The sequence below is a fragment of the Pelobates fuscus genome, chromosome 11 (assembly GCF_036172605.1).
Source record: "Pelobates fuscus isolate aPelFus1 chromosome 11, aPelFus1.pri, whole genome shotgun sequence".
Classification (NCBI taxonomy): Eukaryota; Metazoa; Chordata; class Amphibia; order Anura; family Pelobatidae; genus Pelobates; species Pelobates fuscus.
This window is the reverse complement of record NC_086327.1, coordinates 125,471,482-125,489,303: the sequence shown is the minus strand read 5'-3', so window position 1 is coordinate 125,489,303 and position 17,822 is coordinate 125,471,482. Positions and strand designations below refer to the sequence as shown.

General features: G+C 43.6%; 1 protein-coding gene across 1 annotated transcript in view; it reads right to left on the bottom strand.

Annotated features, from left to right (window-relative positions):
* LOC134576980 (E3 ubiquitin-protein ligase HACE1-like) overlaps positions 1-14,598 on the bottom strand; it is a 29,328-nt gene extending 14,730 nt beyond the window's left edge. The window contains exons 1-4 of the mRNA XM_063435633.1: positions 14,457-14,598; positions 11,333-11,451; positions 9,634-9,676; positions 8,624-8,664 (exon numbers count right to left, since the gene is read on the bottom strand). Coding sequence (XP_063291703.1) covers positions 8,624-8,664; positions 9,634-9,676; positions 11,333-11,451; positions 14,457-14,598 — 345 coding nt within the window. The remainder of the gene's footprint in view (positions 1-8,623; positions 8,665-9,633; positions 9,677-11,332; positions 11,452-14,456) is intronic.
* Positions 14,599-17,822: the final 3,224 nt, after the last annotated feature.

The following is a 17,822-nucleotide window of genomic DNA, read 5'->3' as shown; positions in this document are numbered from 1 at the left end:
ATTTAAACATTGTCATACATGCTAGGTTCAGCTGTAGCGTATTAGTACGTATATTAACATATATTAACATATTGCTTAAACTGCACTTGTTTGTACACCCGTAATGAGGAGTAAGCGTGGTAGCTGGGGGCACAGGTCTACGCTGTACATCCAACCGAAAAGCTGTGCCTAAAAAAAACATGCTATTCTGTAGTGTCACATCTATGTACATACTATTAAAAGTGAGTGCCTTAGGTCAGCCGATTAATATTATAAGCAAACAGACATAAACAGTAAGTGCTCAGGACAGCCGGATCAGAACAGTTATGTCCTTACAACTATTTGCCTGCTGTATTGTCCACCAAGAGTCCATAACTGCGGGCGGCCTGTGGTGGGGCTACGGCTTACAGGCCATCTATCAGCCAATACCCCTGCTGGGAAGGTCTGAGCCATGTGCCGGACGGGTTAGTGTTTCGCAGTCCCGGTTAGGAGCTTCTGCCTCTTTTCCACTGCTTGGGTACAGGCTTGGTAGGTGAGCTCGGTCCCTGGGGCCCTGAGAAGCAGCAGTGTCGCTCCCCTCCTGTTGTGGCCCTGGCGTTGTGCTTGCATGGAGTCGGTGTTCGTGGCGGACCCCTGTACCTCTTATCTTGTACGGGTGTCGATACTTGGTGGGGGTCGTATGGCGTTGTGGTGGTGGGTGGTCCCCTCTGCCCCGGGGCTGCGTTGGAGCTAGCACCTTCTTGCCACTGACCTGGGATCCGTAATGGCCCATGGTCGTCCCTGTCGGGAACTGGCGGAGAGTTGCAAATCTTTGCGTGTGTCTTCAGGTGGCATCTTTCCGCTGGTGTGGTCGATGCTTGCGGGGCATGCCCCTGGTTGCTCCCAGCCCGGGAGGGTCTCTTTTGTGGGAGATCGCTTTTGGCCTTTTCTTTGTGCCCTGAGGTGGAGGCTCCATTTCCCCCCCGCCATAGTCTTTCGCCTGTGAAGACGGCGTGGGTTGGGCTGTCCCTGCTTGTAAACACTTCAGCCACTTTGCCCAGAAGCGGTCAAACAGCACATCGATGGGGTCATCAGCAGTGGCAGTGGTGCCTGGGGTTGGATCTGGTCGTCGCTGACCTCGCTTATCTGGTTCTAGCAGAGCCGCCATCTTGGGGGCCCTCACTACCGCGTTGCTTGGCAGGCTGGCGGGAACCGTTGTTCGGTGCGGCGTGTGGGGTCTCCCTTCAGGCAGGGACCGGGATGACCCCCACCGGTCCATAGGGGGGGGAAGCGATTTTCGAACGCTTGGGGGCCTTTGAGTAGGGCGGGAAGGCGGCCGTCCTTCCCCCTCACCTCCTCCAGTAGGCCCAAGCCAGCTGTAGCGGTTCCCGGGCATGCCGGGGTTCGATATGGGTATCGTTGTGTGCACAGGCTCAGTGTGAGTCCAATTGTCTTGGTTGCTCGCTTCTCTTGTCGCTGTGTCTCGATTTGGCAATGTTATGGAGCCCAGAAAGCTGGAGCCCATGCGATGTGCGACCAGCCAGCTTGCTTGCTCGGCTCCGCCCCCTCGGCATCCAACCTTGTGCAAATGGGGTCTTTCATGCTGTCATGCCTGTTGAGGGACCCTCGTATAAAAAGGCTGAAGGAGAACAACCTATACTGGGTGTCCACGCTACTAGACCCCTGGTATAAGCAGAAAGTGCCTGAAATGTTACCGAATTACCGCAAGTCGGAAAGGATGCAGCAGTTCCAAAATAAATTTAAAAAGTATGCTTTACACAGCATATAAGGGTGATGTCACAGCACAACGGAAATCTAACAGGGGAAGAGGTGAAAGTAATCCTCCCACGACCACGCCGGCAAGGAAAGGACGCTTTACAGACGTGTTGTTGATGGAGGACATGCAGATCTTTTTAAGTCCTACGCATCGCCACAGCCCTTCGGGGTCCTCCCTCAGAGAACGAATCGACCGACAGGTAGCAGACTACCTCGCCTTAACTGCAGATATTGACACTCTGAGGAGCGATGAACCCCTTGACTACTGGGTGTGCAGGCTTGACCTGTGGCCTGAGCTATCCCAATTTGTGATAGAACTTCTGGCCTGCCCCGCTTCAAGTGTCCTGTCAGAAAGGACATTCAGTGCAGCAGGAGGTATGAGAAGAGAAGTCGCCTAGGTCAATAAAGTCTAGATTACCTCACCTTTATTAAGATGAATGAGGGATGGATCCCGAATGGACTGACAGTGGGCGATACATTCGACTAAAAAAGGCCTGATGAGGGGAACGTGACAGGGATTAAACTGATAAGAATAGTACTACTTAACACACCACTGTCAGGGTACTCATCTGTTAGACAGACAGCCAGACGTGGCCGCTCCTGGAGTTCCCAACAGGGGACTTGAACCGGGGAACTTATCAGTCCTAGTCCTGATTTCTACCTCTGAGCCACAGCAGCTTTACACAGAGACTACTGAGTCCGGTCCTGTTCATCCTGGCATGGCTTATACACCGGGGGCTGCACCTTGACTTGGCTGTGTCTCACCTGACTCTCATCGGTCATCAGCAGGGTATTTAAACCCAGCCTCTTCCTGTGCTCAGTGTCAAGTCTTTGATCTAGTGTTGCTGTGTTGTACCAGTGTTCCAGTTTATCTGCTTCGTTTCTTTGACCTCGGCTTGTGACTACGTTTATTCTGACCTCTGGCATCCCTTGACTTCGGCTACTCCTCATTGTTCCTGACCTCTGGCATCCTTTGACCTCGGCTATCCCTCGACTATCCTGCTGGTTCTGTCCTTGCCTGTCCTGCGTATTTGGTACTGCATCCTGCACAGCCCCCGTGCACAGACCCACAGGCCAGGTGAATTCTTACCTGACCACCTCGGCCTGTGGCTATCTGCAAGGGTGAGCAACATATCTGCGCTACAGACTCCCAACTCAGGTAAGACCCTGACAAAAGACTCGACCAATATGGAGTCCGCAGAAATGTGCTCACCCTCACTCCAGCAAGTGTCCAGCCTGGCCCAGACTGTTTCGGAGTTGCAGCAGGAAATTTTTTCTCTTAAAGGCGCAGTACATCCAGCTCCGGAACCCTTTGTCATCATGCCCGACAGATTTGATGGTAACTACACGTCCTTTCAGTCATTCAGGATGGATTGCGAGGTATTGTTTTCTTTAAAGCCTCGAACTTACGCCACGGATTTCATCAGGGTCAGAGCGGCTATCAACCTGTTGTCTGGACGCATCAAAGTTTGGTCTTACCAAATGTTGCAGAGGAAGAGTCCTGTCCTTGTCAGCTGGGAATCCTTTATTATTGCTATGGACTCACAGTGCAGGACCACTAAGCCCAAGCCAGCTCCACCTACTAAAAAATCGCGGAGTCTACGTTACCAAGGAACCGAGTACTATCACCACACCCCAGTGATGCCCTCTTATGATCCAGTTCCCAGGAAAACTCCAGAGGTATCCTGTGTTCCACTTGATCCTGAGGAACCTATGCAAATTGGACGTGTCCACTGCAAAGTCACACCTAGGGAGAGGGACCGAAGGAGAAGCCATGGTCTGTGTTTTTACTGTGGAGAAGGAGGACACTTCATCACGCTTTGTCCTGTTCGCCCTCCTAGACCTCCAGCTCTCCGACTGGGTAATAATATTCTTCGTCCAGTGTACACCGCATATCAGCCTAAAGAGCTACAAGGGAGCCGTTATTCCTGCCCAGGCTTGGCTTCCATGGAAAATGCTATACCTCCTGCTCCAGAGTCGTCTGCATCTACTACCAAAGTTACTTCCTGTAGTACCACCACTACTTCCTGTCCACTTGAAAAGGATTTACCTATGGATTGTGTCATTGCTTCTAATGGCACTACGGTCTGTAAAAAAGACCTAGAAGTGTTCGAAAAAGCACTGCTAGCTACGAGCACTGTTCCTGCCGAAGTTGTGGAAGTTTTTGTCACCCCTACCCGGAACCTAGACAGATTGTCAGCCGTACCAGAAGCTGGTACTGGGAAATCCCGAGCTAATAAGGGATTCCATACTGAGGACTTTCACTATGGGGACTCGATGGATTCTGAGAGTGACTCTGGAGAGGCGGATTATTTCGATGAGGAACCTGCTTACGCCCAGAGGTCGTTTTTAAAGGGGGAGGTACTGTCAGGGTACTCATCTGTTAGACAGACAGCCAGACGTGGCCGCTCCTGGAGTTCCCAACAGGGGACTTGAACCGGGGAACTTATCAGTCCTAGTCCTGATTTCTACCTCTGAGCCACAGCAGCTTTACACAGAGACTACTGAGTTCGGTCCTGTTCATCCTGGCATGGCTTATACACCGGGGGCTGCACCTTGACTTGGCTGTGTCTCACCTGACTCTCATCGGTCATCAGCAGGGTATTTAAACCCAGCCTCTTCCTGTGCTCAGTGTCAAGTCTTTGATCTAGTGTTGCTGTGTTGTACCAGTGTTCCAGTTTATCTGCTTTGTTTCTTTGACCTCGGCTTGTGACTACGTTTATTCTGACCTCTGGCATCCCTTGACTTCGGCTACTCCTCATTGTTCCTGACCTCTGGCATCCTTTGACCTCGGCTATCCCTCGACTATCCTGCTGGTTCTGTCCTTGCCTGTCCTGCGTATTTGGTACTGCATCCTGCACAGCCCCCGTGCACAGACCCACAGGCCAGGTGAATTCTTACCTGACCACCTCGGCCTGTGGCTATCTGCAAGGGTGAGCAACATATCTGCGCTACAGACTCCCAACTCAGGTAAGACCCTGACAACCACTCCTATCTGGTGGCACATTAGATTGCACGCGCAGTGCCCCAAATTTGAAGTAGGAGGACCGACCAATCATCTTTTTCCATCTCCCGGTTCCTAAAATCGATGCCATATACACGTCCCCTGATAGGGGATGTAACAGGGATTAAACTGATAAGAATAGTACTACTTAACACACCACTCCTATCTGGTGGCACATTAGATTGCACGCGCAGTGCCCCAAATTTGAAGTAGGAGGACCGACCAAGCATCTTTTTCCATCTCCCGATTCCTAAAATCGATGCCATATACACATCCCCTGATAGGGGACGTAACATGGATTAAACTGATAGGAATAGTACTACTTAACACACCTTATAATAATGCAGAGAGAGGCAACGCAGAGAGAGGAGTCTGAAGAAGAGGAGTCAGAGGAGGAAGGTGGCTTTAAGGAGGGGGAAGACCAAACACAGCAGGCGTCCCAGGGGGCTTGTTGTCACCTTTCGGGGACCCTTGGTGTTGTACGTGGCTGGGTGGAGGAAGAGACCTTCAATTACATCAGTAAGGACAAGGAACGGGACATGGCTAGTTTGGTATCCAATCTTGTGCAAATACCAAGGAGTTTGCGGTTGTGCAAATGGACTGTTTACAGTAGTTTGCGGTGCGTTAAACGGGGAGTTTGGTCTGTCACTGTGAAGCGGGCGTAACCCTTACACTACCTGATCGATACAACATCATACCTGATGTTTTAAAGCACGTTATTCAAACAATTTAGGAATGTTAGGTGATTTATGCCCTTTATGGATTAAAACCAGACTCTGCATCAACTATGAAATTTTCCATGGGAGTTTTGCCATGGATCCCCCTCCGGCATGCCACAGTCCAGGTGTTAGTCCCCTTGAAACATCTTTTCCATCACTATTGTGGCTAGAAAGAGTCCCTGTAGGTTTTAAAATTCGCCTGCCTGTTGAAGTCTATGGAGGTTCGCCCTGTTCGCCCATTCGCGAACATTTGCGGAAATTCTTGTTCGCCGTTCGCAAATGGAAAATGTTATGTTCGCGACATCTCTAGTACTTACTCTAAAAGGCTCTTCCTTTAATTGCAATTCATAGGAGGTCTCTGTATACATACTGATCTAAGGGGAACATTTCTTAGCACACATTCAAAACAGAACATTCAGTAAACTTTTGCAGCTACTATCAATGTTGGCAGCACGTATCTTATCTTATCTTATCTTATCTGATTATTATAATCCCTGATAATGGAAGCATGAGGACTGGCTGAGCCACTTCCCAATTTATTTAAAGGAAGCCTTGGACTTTTTGGACTTTCAGGCCAATGCAGGAACCTCAATGATATACATATGTATATATATATACAAACCAAGAAGATGCATTCACCTAAACATGCATACAGTATAGGGTGCTGCTGGGGCCAATTCATACAACATACAATATCCTGCGCACTCACTCATTCACTAAACAGCAAGTTCAAGTCTCACAGAATGTAATAGTTTTATGTAAAACACCTCACCTAGGCAAAAATAATGGGGGTTTAGTTACATTATATGATCATACGTTGCATAAGCCTGCCACAACGTCAACGTACCCTGTTTTTGGCAGGTCCTACTCTACTCTCTTATGAGATTAATCCACTTACTTGGGAAATATTTCCACCTGGGACTCTCTCCAGGGCAAGGTTAAATATGGCCCTGGAATCAGGAACCTGTGATGGGGAGGGGTGCAAAACCAGGGAGTTGGCCTGGTCCAAGAGGGCTGTACTCACCTGAACATGCATTCATCATAGGGTGCTGCTGGAGCCAAGTCATGCAACATACAAGATCCATATATATATGTTTATTGGGGTTGGGCATTTTATTCATGTTATTCAGATATCTATTAAAATTATCACTCATGCTAATGCTCACAACAAAATTATTATACATATTGAAGACGAATGCACCCTCTCAGTTGTCAATCAGCAGTAAGGGAGGTCTTTCTCACATGCTTCGAGGGCTTGAAGCAGTGGCGTACACATGACCCATGGGGCCCCGGTGCAAAAATTGATCCGTGGGCCCCCCCCCCCCCCCCCACTCTGCGCGGGCCGGGGCAGCAACACATGGCGGCGGGCACCTGGTCGCAGGGGTTGCGACCGCGGTATGTACGCCACTGCATGCAGATGCACACACACTTAAAGGACCACTACAGACACCCAGATCACATCAGCTCAATGAAGTGGTCTGGGTGTCAGGTCCCTCTAGTTTTAACCCTGCAGCTGAAAGCATAGCAGTTTCAGAGAAACTGTTATGTTTCACTGAGGGTTAATCCAGCCTCTAGTGGCTGTCTCACTGACAGCCGCTAGAGGCGCTTGCGCCATTTTAAGACACTGAACGTCCATAGGAAAGCATTGAGTAATGCTTTCCTATGGGCGGTTTGAATGCGTGCGCGGCTCTTGCCGTGCATGCGCATTCGGCGCTGAGAGGCGGAGGGATCCCCAGCACCATGGGAGTCCGGCGCTGGAGAAAGGTAAGTGCTGAAGACACACACACACACACTCTCACGAACAAATGCATACACACTAGCTAACAGACACACACATTTACTGACAAAGACACACTCAGCGGCAGACATACATACACACTCACTTACAAAACATACACTCTCACTGACAAACACACACTCACTAACAGACATCAAACAGACTCACTAACACACACACACACACAAACACACTCAGTAACAGACACACAGTAACACACTCACTAGCAGACACACACTCTAACACAAACACCAACACTCACACTAACACACTCACACTAACACACACACACTAACACACACACACTAACGCTCACACACACTAACACACACACACTAACGCTCACACACACTAACACACACACACTAACGCTCACACACACTAACACACACACACACTAACGCTCACACACACTAACACACACACACACACACACTAACACTCACTCACACACACACACACTAACACTCACTCACACACACACACTAACACACACACACTAACACTCACACACACACACACTTACACTTACACATGTTTTTTTAATTTAATCCCCCCAGCCTCCTTACCTTTTGGAGTGCTGAGGGGATTCCCTGGGGTCCAGTGGTGCTGCTGGGCTCCTGGGGGGGGGGCGGTCACCCGGCGGGCTGGCTGGTCCTGCGGGTGCGCGAGGGAGCACTCTCCCCTGAGTGCTTCCTCTTCAGCTCCCTTGCTCGCCGCGTACTGATACCGGCGCCGGAAGATGACATCATCTTCCGGCTCCGGTATCAATGCGGTGCGCGAGGGAGCTGAAGAGGAAGCACTCAGGGGAGAGTGCTCCCTCGCGCACCCGCCGGCCGCCGGGTGTAAGCAGGGCCAGCCTCGGGGGGCCCGGAGGTGGCCGGCTCCTGGGCCCCCCAGGAGAAGAGGCTGGCCCAGAGCGTACATACCGGGTCGCAGGGGCGGCCGGGCCCCCTGGTGGGCCGGGCCCGGTCGCAACCGCGACCCCTGCGACCCTGGTATGTACGCCACTGGCTTGAAGTGAGGCCTCTGCTAGAGAAGCATTAGTGGCAATACTTCACTATGAGAAGCACTGTCGTAAGATTATGGTGGTTGCCATGTATGTACCTTCTTCTCTATGAGATGTTCTGTATTACACAAGAGATCATCAGTAGGGGGCAGAGAGCAGCAGGATTTTAAATAAGTAGTAACTGTTATTTAATGGGAACAGGGTCTCTAAATCAACTGTGCTGGATTGTTCATTTAATAATTGTTTGATTTGAGAATAATGCACAAAATATCTAATTCAGAAGCATTTAAATATAACAATGATTTGTAATAAACATACACCCAGTCTGACTTTATGAAAAACGTTGGACTGTTTTAGTGATCTATTAAATATTATCATACCTGCCTTGGTCTTCTTGCTGAGTACATATATCTCATTTTTCCTGTAAAAATAAGAGATTTACAGACACATATTTAGAAATATTTGTTTTTACGTTATAATAGAAAATAATTTAGTAATTTTATTAGGGAGCCTTTAATTAATACAGTGGCCATTTTTTGATATGGACAATTGGGGAATATCAGATAAGAAATATGTTGGTGCAGACACATTATATGCCTATACCATGCCTAATCCACTGTTACGTTAAAGTAAAAGAAGATCATTGGTCCAAAACTAATTGTATACAGGACAAATTCAATTTTTTTCAGCATGAAAAGTTTATTAAACATTTAAAAAAGAATAAGAAAATGGAGATGGTACAGAAAGAAGGGGGTCAGGTTGAGGTGTGGACAAAAGCATATTCTATTGAGATACAACAGGTCATAAACCATGATAAATTAATATGATGTAAACATGAAAGAACATTCTGCAATAAAGTGATTACAAATGGTAAATAATTATTTAATTGTTTTTTTTTTACTGCCGCTAGGATTAGGAGATTGATTTATTTTTCTGGAAGGCGAGATAGGAGTCCCACTAGGCCCACAATTCAGTTTGTGTGTGGGGTGGAGGGGTGAACACTTTTCATGAATAGAGCTACTTGTTACTCAATGTGAATTTCCAATTTAAGGTCGAAGTAGCTGGACTGAAAAAATGCTCTAAGTCAGCTATGGTTCCAGTTCGGCTACTTTAACCCAGCTTTAGGGAGAAATGAAGTACATGAGCATGTAATATTGTAGGTTAAAAAGCAGCAAAAAAAAAGAGTCACTTTCTTTACGAGGAGTTTGATATCAAGCCAAAACACCTGAATCTTGCTGTAGGACCACCATAACGTGTGCCTACGTTTCCTTAAGAACAACATTCTATTTTAAAAAAATATGATGTATATTGGCCCAAGGTCCTTTGTAGTTCCACATGATCTCAAATTTATTTGAATTTTAAAAGAATTATTAACTACATTTTTATTTACCTTTTCTGACCTTGGATTGTCTTCTGGATTCGGAATCCAAAACCTTTAAACATACAGAAAAAAAAGAATAGACCTTTTATGTATTTCATGTTGAGTCACATTATATTCACCCAATGAAGTACTAGTTTGCATAGTTTCTTTTCAAACTTAAAGCAAGCTCCCACTATGAAATCAGAATTTTCCCACAATTCATCAGTTACGTGTTATCTTATTTTGTTTTGTTAGTTTGTATGTATATGAATACATGCTGCAGAACCCATGGGTATTAATGTAATTACAGTAAAGGATACCATACTCTCATGGATTCCAGGGTGCAACCCGGGCCTGAGGTTGGCCAATCTTCACAATGTGATTTGCAGAAAATAAATGATGGCCGAGGCACTCAAGGTAAATCTAAAATGAGCAGTTTTATAGGAGTAGATGAAAGCAACATTTTGGCCCACAACAGGGCCTTTGTCATCATTTATTTTCTGCGAACCCATGGGTGTTGTCAATATTGTGTTAGTAGCATCATGCTTTTAAAAAAAATAGAAAAAATGCTTCTTCTGTGTTTGTAAATAAAGCATGTAATAGAAAAATTACAATAAAAAGAAAAAAAACTAATCTCTTTATATTACTTCTCTGGGACTGAAGAAAATCTTTTTGAATTTGATAATTTTACATCTAAGTGAATCAGAAAGTATATAGATCATCAATATTGCTGTCTCGAAAGTAATGAAACACGTCCTGTAAACATTATAGGGGCAGACATTTCAAACATTTTGCATATTACAGACTGTTTTATATGTTTTAAAAGTTTCTGATTTAAAAATCGTTCATTTGGGTAGCCGAAATTGCCCAATTTTTTGAATTTTTTTGTGGCGTTTTGATCATGAATTTTCAAGACGTCATTATATAGCAACTTGAAATAGATTTGAACTTTGTGATGATCATAATTGAATCTGTTCACCAGTTTAAGTGGTCTACAAACGTAGAATTATTCATTGCTTACACCCACATGTTCTATAAAAATGGAAACACATCATTTCAAAATAATGAGGTTGTTAAAGAGTAACTTTTATTCTTACTAAATTATACATGGTGTACAAATAAAATAAGTCAATTTTCCACAAACTCAGAATTACCCTGGAAGAACAGTATGCTCCCAATTTGTTGCTTAAACTAAACTGAATTATAGATTTCTATCAAATATTGCTTTATCTTGTTGCATGGAAACACAGCAACAGAGTTTAAAGAACCTATTCTTCGTTATTGAACTGAGGAATGCTTTGTATTATTCAACAGATCTCTGATTAAATCACCTACTGACACCACATGTTCTCTTTGGAAGAGTGTGATGACACTCAAGATGACCTGCCCAACGCAGGACCATAGTCATGTCTTCAAGTGGCCACAACAGACAAACATACTATAGCTTGGTGAATTTTTTTTTTAATTGTGTTGGGAATATTGTTTAGCTTCGTACGATCACTCGATCAGCCCAAATCTGACCAACTTGCAGTACGTCTGTATATCTGTATATAATGTCTAAATGCACGAATGTAATTGTGTTAATATTGAGTATGCATGGATACCTCAATACCGCTGAGTAATAAGAGTAAGGGATAGAATGGGCACTAGCAATACAACATTCTAAAACAGTAATACGTATCCCGTGCCATACATCTTACATGGTACCAATCATGGTGACACTGTATACCTTGGAGACATTAGAATATCCATTCTTTGCTGATCTTATTTTATTCAGCATTTCTTTCACTGGTAACCTTACTCTGACACCCACGTACTTCTGAGATGTATGATTATTTAGTTTGGAATCTGTAGATGAGAAACACTGATAAGATTTACTAACATTCCTGGAGCTCAATATACATTGGCTATTTATAATATTGCTTCAATTGCAAGATCTATCTGTTAATATGTTCATATTTCCAAACACATCCAAACACATCTCACAAATTATTTTGTTTGTCCCAAGCTAAATTCAAACTAATTCCACAACTCATTGTACAGTTACATGTAAGATTTGCCCATATTCCGTTTCTGGAGTACACATTTTTACAGACGTGTATTTATATGCAGGAATATGACAATTTGATTTAATTTTGGAGCACTCTGATATTTAAATGTTATGTACCTAGAGTTGGTAGGAATTATTTGTAATGCTGCTAACACACTCAATGTGTTATACCCCCAGCACACAAATCAGAATCAAACAAAGAAAATGTATAAATAAGAGTGGAGCAGTATGAAAAAAAAAATGAAATAAACGTTTACGTGAAAAACCCAAGACCAACTATAAATTGTGAAAAGTATTGCAGTAATACTCAATGGTCAGTAGATGGCCCCATGTTAACACAGCTCACAGCACATGTAAAGGAAATACATAAATACACATAATAGTGCAAATTGTTTTAAATGAGAAATATTTTCAACACCATCACTAATGTACCAAAATTCCCCAAAAACTGTCTCTTGCAAGAGAACGTGGTGAGTAGGCTCGGCATACGCCTTTACTCACTGCCCAGTTTCGTGTTATGTCTGTTGGGGAGTTGGAGACACTGGCTCTGAAAAGCTGTAGCGTCCGGAATGCAATAGTCCGGTTTCCGAGTATCTGTAGTCTCAAAGACTAACAGTGAGAGAATGTTATAACGTTTTTGACATGCGTTTTTCAGGATTTTTTTTTTTATTCTGTCTCTCACTGTTAAAATACACCTACCATTAAAATTATAGCCTGATCATTTCTTTGTCAGTGGGCAAACATTCAAAATCAGCACAGGATCAAAAAATGTTTTCCCTCACTGTATATGAAGTTGAGGAAAGTTGAGGAAAACACTAAAATATCATATCAACTTTTGGAGACGACAACACTGACTCCTCCAAGGAGATGTTACAATGCAGAGTCACGGCGGACAGGGCACACAACCAATGCCTGTGACGGCGGCAGTGCTGAGAGACATGCTAGCCGACCTCCAAAAAACGCTGCAAGCCGACATGGCCACGATCCGGACTGACCTTTCAGGCCTAGTTGGCAGACTGAAACCGTGGAGACGGCATCAGACAGCCACACAAAGTCGATAAAGGCACTAGAAGAGGAGGTACAGGCCCTAAAGAAGCAGCAAGCCACCCTGGAACAACGCTTTGCGCAAACGGAAGATGCCAGGCGCCGCACAAACGTCAAGGTGCGCGGAATTCCTGAGGATACACCTAACGGAGAGCTCCTGCACCTTATGAGAAGGTTGGTGGAATCCCTCTTACAGCCCAAGCAAGCAAAAACCATAACCTTTGAGGGGGTGTTTCTCATACCGAAGCCGAGAGGAGCCCCAGCATTAGCGTCTAGGGACGTGGTGGTTCGCTTCCACTCCCTCAGAGATAAAATGCTGCTACTGGCTGCACTGAAGGGCGCCTCACCCTATGTCTTTGAAAACATGAAACTATCATTTTATGCAGACCTCACCGGGGACACCATGATGTGGAGAAAGTCCTTGCAACCCTTCACAAGCCAGCTTAGAGCCCTGGACATTAGCTACCGTTGGAGATCACCGAGAATACTCCAAATACAAAGGGGTGACATGACCTACTCGGTGCAAACCCTGCAACAAGCAACCGATCTACTAGACACCCTGGGACTCCCAAGAGACTCTCTCACATCACCTGTAACGAGGGGGGACTCCGCGCCGCAGCACCAGCGAAACCTGACTCGGACCAAGCAGACAACAGCAATCAAGGCAAGAGACATTTCAGCAGCCCCCACATGCAGCATGGAACCAGCCTAACGGGCATCAGACTGTTGCCACCACAAGCTTACTCCTTTAAGGGCAGCCGACTTCATGGCTAAATACTACTTGGCTAAATAACTTTGTTCATTTTTATGTTATTTCCGTTGGGGCATTAGGCTCCCACAATGCTTTATTGTATGTTTTGTTATTCACTTAATCCTCCTGACAAGCGGAATTAGTCTGCGGACAACCCTGCCCCTCACCCCCGCCTCTGTACCAATACAGCACCCAAGGGAATCACCAGAGGCGCACTACATCACCAGTGCTAGGTGCCCACTCACGCACGTAATTGCATAAGCCTAAACTAGAATACCGGACAGGGCACAAGCCTCCTTTCCTAACCTTGAGTCTCTAACGCGCGACCATACGCGAAACCGCTCTTAAAGCGGCCATACGTTTTGCCAACCTTTAAGACGCCCACTCACTTATAACGGGCCTATTGGCCTCATAGCGAGGGCTCCCGAACACACACCTGAACATTGACGTAGATGAACCCCATCATAGGGGATGACCCCCTCACACATATGGGTCGGGCCCACACACGCTGGAACAATCCTGTGAGATATCCACGGTTAATATACATATAGACACTCAGGCACACCAGCCAGACGTCTCTCCTAGGCTATTTAACTTTTGCTACTAAGGGCTGGAGCTTCGCTGCTTGTCAAAACTGTAATAACTAAAATGTGCGTTCACTCATACTAACGTGTACATATTGTCATTTGAATATGCTGTTGTGGCAAATTGTTGAAATTCTGTACCCACCTGCACAATAAAAATAAAGAATTAAAAAAAATATATATCATATCGACTTTTGATGTAGCTATTTTTTTTTTTAGCAGTTTTCATAGCATGACACAAAACAAATAATAAGGTATTTAACTGCACCTCGGTAAACTGAACAAATAAACCACTAGTTGACTCACGTCAATAACATCCTATAATCGATTTAGATACGGTCTTTTGAAAGACAGAGAAAATTCTCGAGCTCCCCCATCTCTTAGCATCAATAAAGAAAAATATACATGCATTTTTAAAGCGTACCTTTTAACCCATGTGCAAGTTTAGGTGAAATTAGCAAGTCAGCATCCTTTCCAGTACTATCATTTAGTCCAAATTCTTTAGCAACAGAAGATTCTTTATCTTGATGATCGTTTGGATGGAAAGTCCTGCTCGATCTCCACATTTTCAACACCTTATTAACTTACAGTTTTTTAACAAAAGGATTTGCAGAATAAAGAGCATATTATCCATGTCTCTACCTATTTACTCAAAGTAACATCAAGACACATGATGTAAGCTCCGTCTTTGCTCAGATACTGCTCTTTGTTTACCTGTCAGCCTATCCTTTTTTCTTAGGAATATGCTGATAAATTTTCACCAGACATTTCCTAGTTAATGCTTAAAATAAAACAAACAGTTTCAGACAAATAATGATAGGCTTCCATTTAAAGGTAAATAAGATGTAATATGATATTACCTCTCTGCAATGGAAAATGTATTTTAACAGACGAGGTAATGACGTTAGTTGAGAATACAAAGCTATGCTGTTAAGTTCTCGATAATTTATGCACAACTTTAAATGACACTGGCATGTTTCATGTACCCCATCTCCCTTTGGATTGTAAGCTCCAAGGTAGATCCCTCAAAACCTACTATAAGTTTGTTCCTGCCTCACATCCTTCACCCACAGGCATTTATTTTAAAGCAACACTTGTGCAATATGAAAAAAAAGAACAAGCAACAGCGCTGTGGAATGCGTTGGTGCTTTATAAATAACAGTAATAAATAATACAATAAATAAATAAATAAACATGTTGTTTCCAAGGAGATTGCTCCACTTAACTCTATTTTTGGGACTGTGTAATTCATTATCTATAAATTGTAAATAGCTTAGATTTAAGTTAGATTAAGTGAATTTAAGAAGACAATGAGGAATTCGGAATATAAAATAGAGGAAATGCAAAGTTAGAGGAAAGATGGTATAGATATAGATTGCATAGATAATTCATAATGCCATGCATATATCACTTCACACAAAAACTATAATAATTGATACATATGTACCTAGATAGTTTATGGATATGTGTTATGAAGTCTGAAATGAAGTATAAAGTCTGAAACATGATGAGATTTTACATTTTATCAGCTATCTGGATTAACTAGTATAGCACTGAATATCCTTGTTTGACATTACAGACAGCAAAATACATTTATATGTTGTTTCCACAGTAAAGAAAAACAATTATTTGATCTAGGTGAAATCTCATTTCCTCATGTTTCAAGTTGATAACCTCTTGTCCTTTCTATGGTCATATCATTAAACAGATCACAGATAGCTGTTTGTATTATAGCGTATACATTTCTAAATGATTATCACATCCCCTCTGAAAAGCTGTTTTTTTGCAGTCTATAAAAGGCAACATTATTATTATTTGCTGTGTATAAAAGGCAATTATTTCAAGAGTGATTTTTTTTTTAAAATAAACATTTGGAATACATTTAGACAACAATGCTAAAAGCATAGCTGTTTCTCTAACAATTTTTAGCAGAGTCTGGAAAAGATTACAAAATTATTGTCATAGACATAATTATATCACGTAATGGAAAGTGACTGATGATGTCATGGTAGCAAATTTAAGTGGTGATCATAAAGTGAGTTACAACATAGTTTGTTTGTTATTATTAATGTGAACAATTCTATATTCAAACAGACTGGTTTAGCAGACTAGAAGAAAGATCTAGCAGTATACAATGGTTAAACAGGGGATGCAGGGGATCAGCGCTTAGCAATTAAAGTCCTTGTGTGGAGTCCAATGTAAGGGAGAAAACAAAATGGGACAGGAATACTAATATAGTGTAGTATGTCTATTACAGCAGAGGCAGAATATAAGGAATAAATATATTGCACTCACACTTTTCTGGAGCTCAATATCAGCTCCAGATCACAGCGTATGGACGGTACAATCCCCGTCTGTGGATGTTAGGGTGGTCCTGATTTCCTCTGGTATCGTATCCCTGTGCCAATAATCCGTGTGGTGTATTACAGATGACACTCCAGTGATATATATAGGATATAAAAGAACAGGAATGGTGTTCTCTGTATTAATAAAACAAATAAAATAAAGTGAGAAATATACTCACGATGGATGAACAAATAGGGATTGCTCAGTCATTTACAGCACAGGGGGTTTGTGAGATACAGCTTTTCCAATAAAAGATGTCCAATGAAGGTCCAGGGGTACAATGCAGATTAATTTTATTAGACATACAATTGCATATCAATCAATTGCAATCACATGCACCTGCAACTCCCACCACACTTTGGAGAAATAGGTAAAGAAACTTAATGGAGAAACAGTGGAAAATGGTTAACAGGACATGTGCTGCCTTGTACCTGAAGAGTCACTGAATCGCCCAGTCTGCTTCCATTCTCTCCACCTGCCCAGTTTTCCCATTCTGCCTCTTGGTATTTTTCTCCCCAGTCTACCCAGCCAGTCAGCCATGCTGTGCCGCTCTGTATCTATGTGATTCACTTTAATTGAATGCTAAGCACCTGCTGTCTTTCTTCCCGATTTGCCTTGTGTACAATGAATTTAAATTAAGATATTTAAAAGGTGCCTTGGTATCAATTCTCATTAAGGAACTTGACTTTGCTATTTCATTTTGTGTCCTCTATCCTATAAATGCATAGAAATCTGTCCAACTAATGCAAGTTCGGGCTCCTGGCACTGCTAGACCTCAACCTTTCTCATCTTGCCCACTAAGTCTACCGGCCAAGTCTGTCTCTCAAGTCTCACAATGTAAAGAACCTATAGAATCGCAGGCTACGCCTGTTGCTCTTTTTGTCAGTGGCTGACCTGCACTGTGTACAACCCTGAATTATTATGTACTTCACCTCTACATCCTCTCTTCCTGGTGGAGACACCTCAATGTTATGTACAATGAAGTTTTATTAATCTCACAAAAATAGAATGGGATGAACTTTACATGAATAACACTCTTGATTATCTCTTCTATTTTGCCCAACATTAGTTTGTGTATTTTAATTTGTGTGTACTTAATTTATTTTAAAGGAACTCTATAGGCACCCAACCACTTCATCTAAATAAAATGGTCAGGATACCATGTCCCCCCATTTTAACTTGCCATTGAAAACATTGCCATTTGGCAGGAACAGCAGTATTTTCATTGCAGTGTTAGCATGCCTTTGGGGGCTGTCATACTGGCAGTCACGAGAACTGCATTTGAGAAACAGTGGAGGTCAACTTCACTAATTCTCTCCGATGGTCTCAGAGAACCATCTGATTGGCACAGTGTGACTTTTTGCCAAGCATACACACTATGGGAAAGCATTGGATTGGTTGAGATTATCAATCACAATGATCTCAGTCAAAGAGGTGGAGCTTC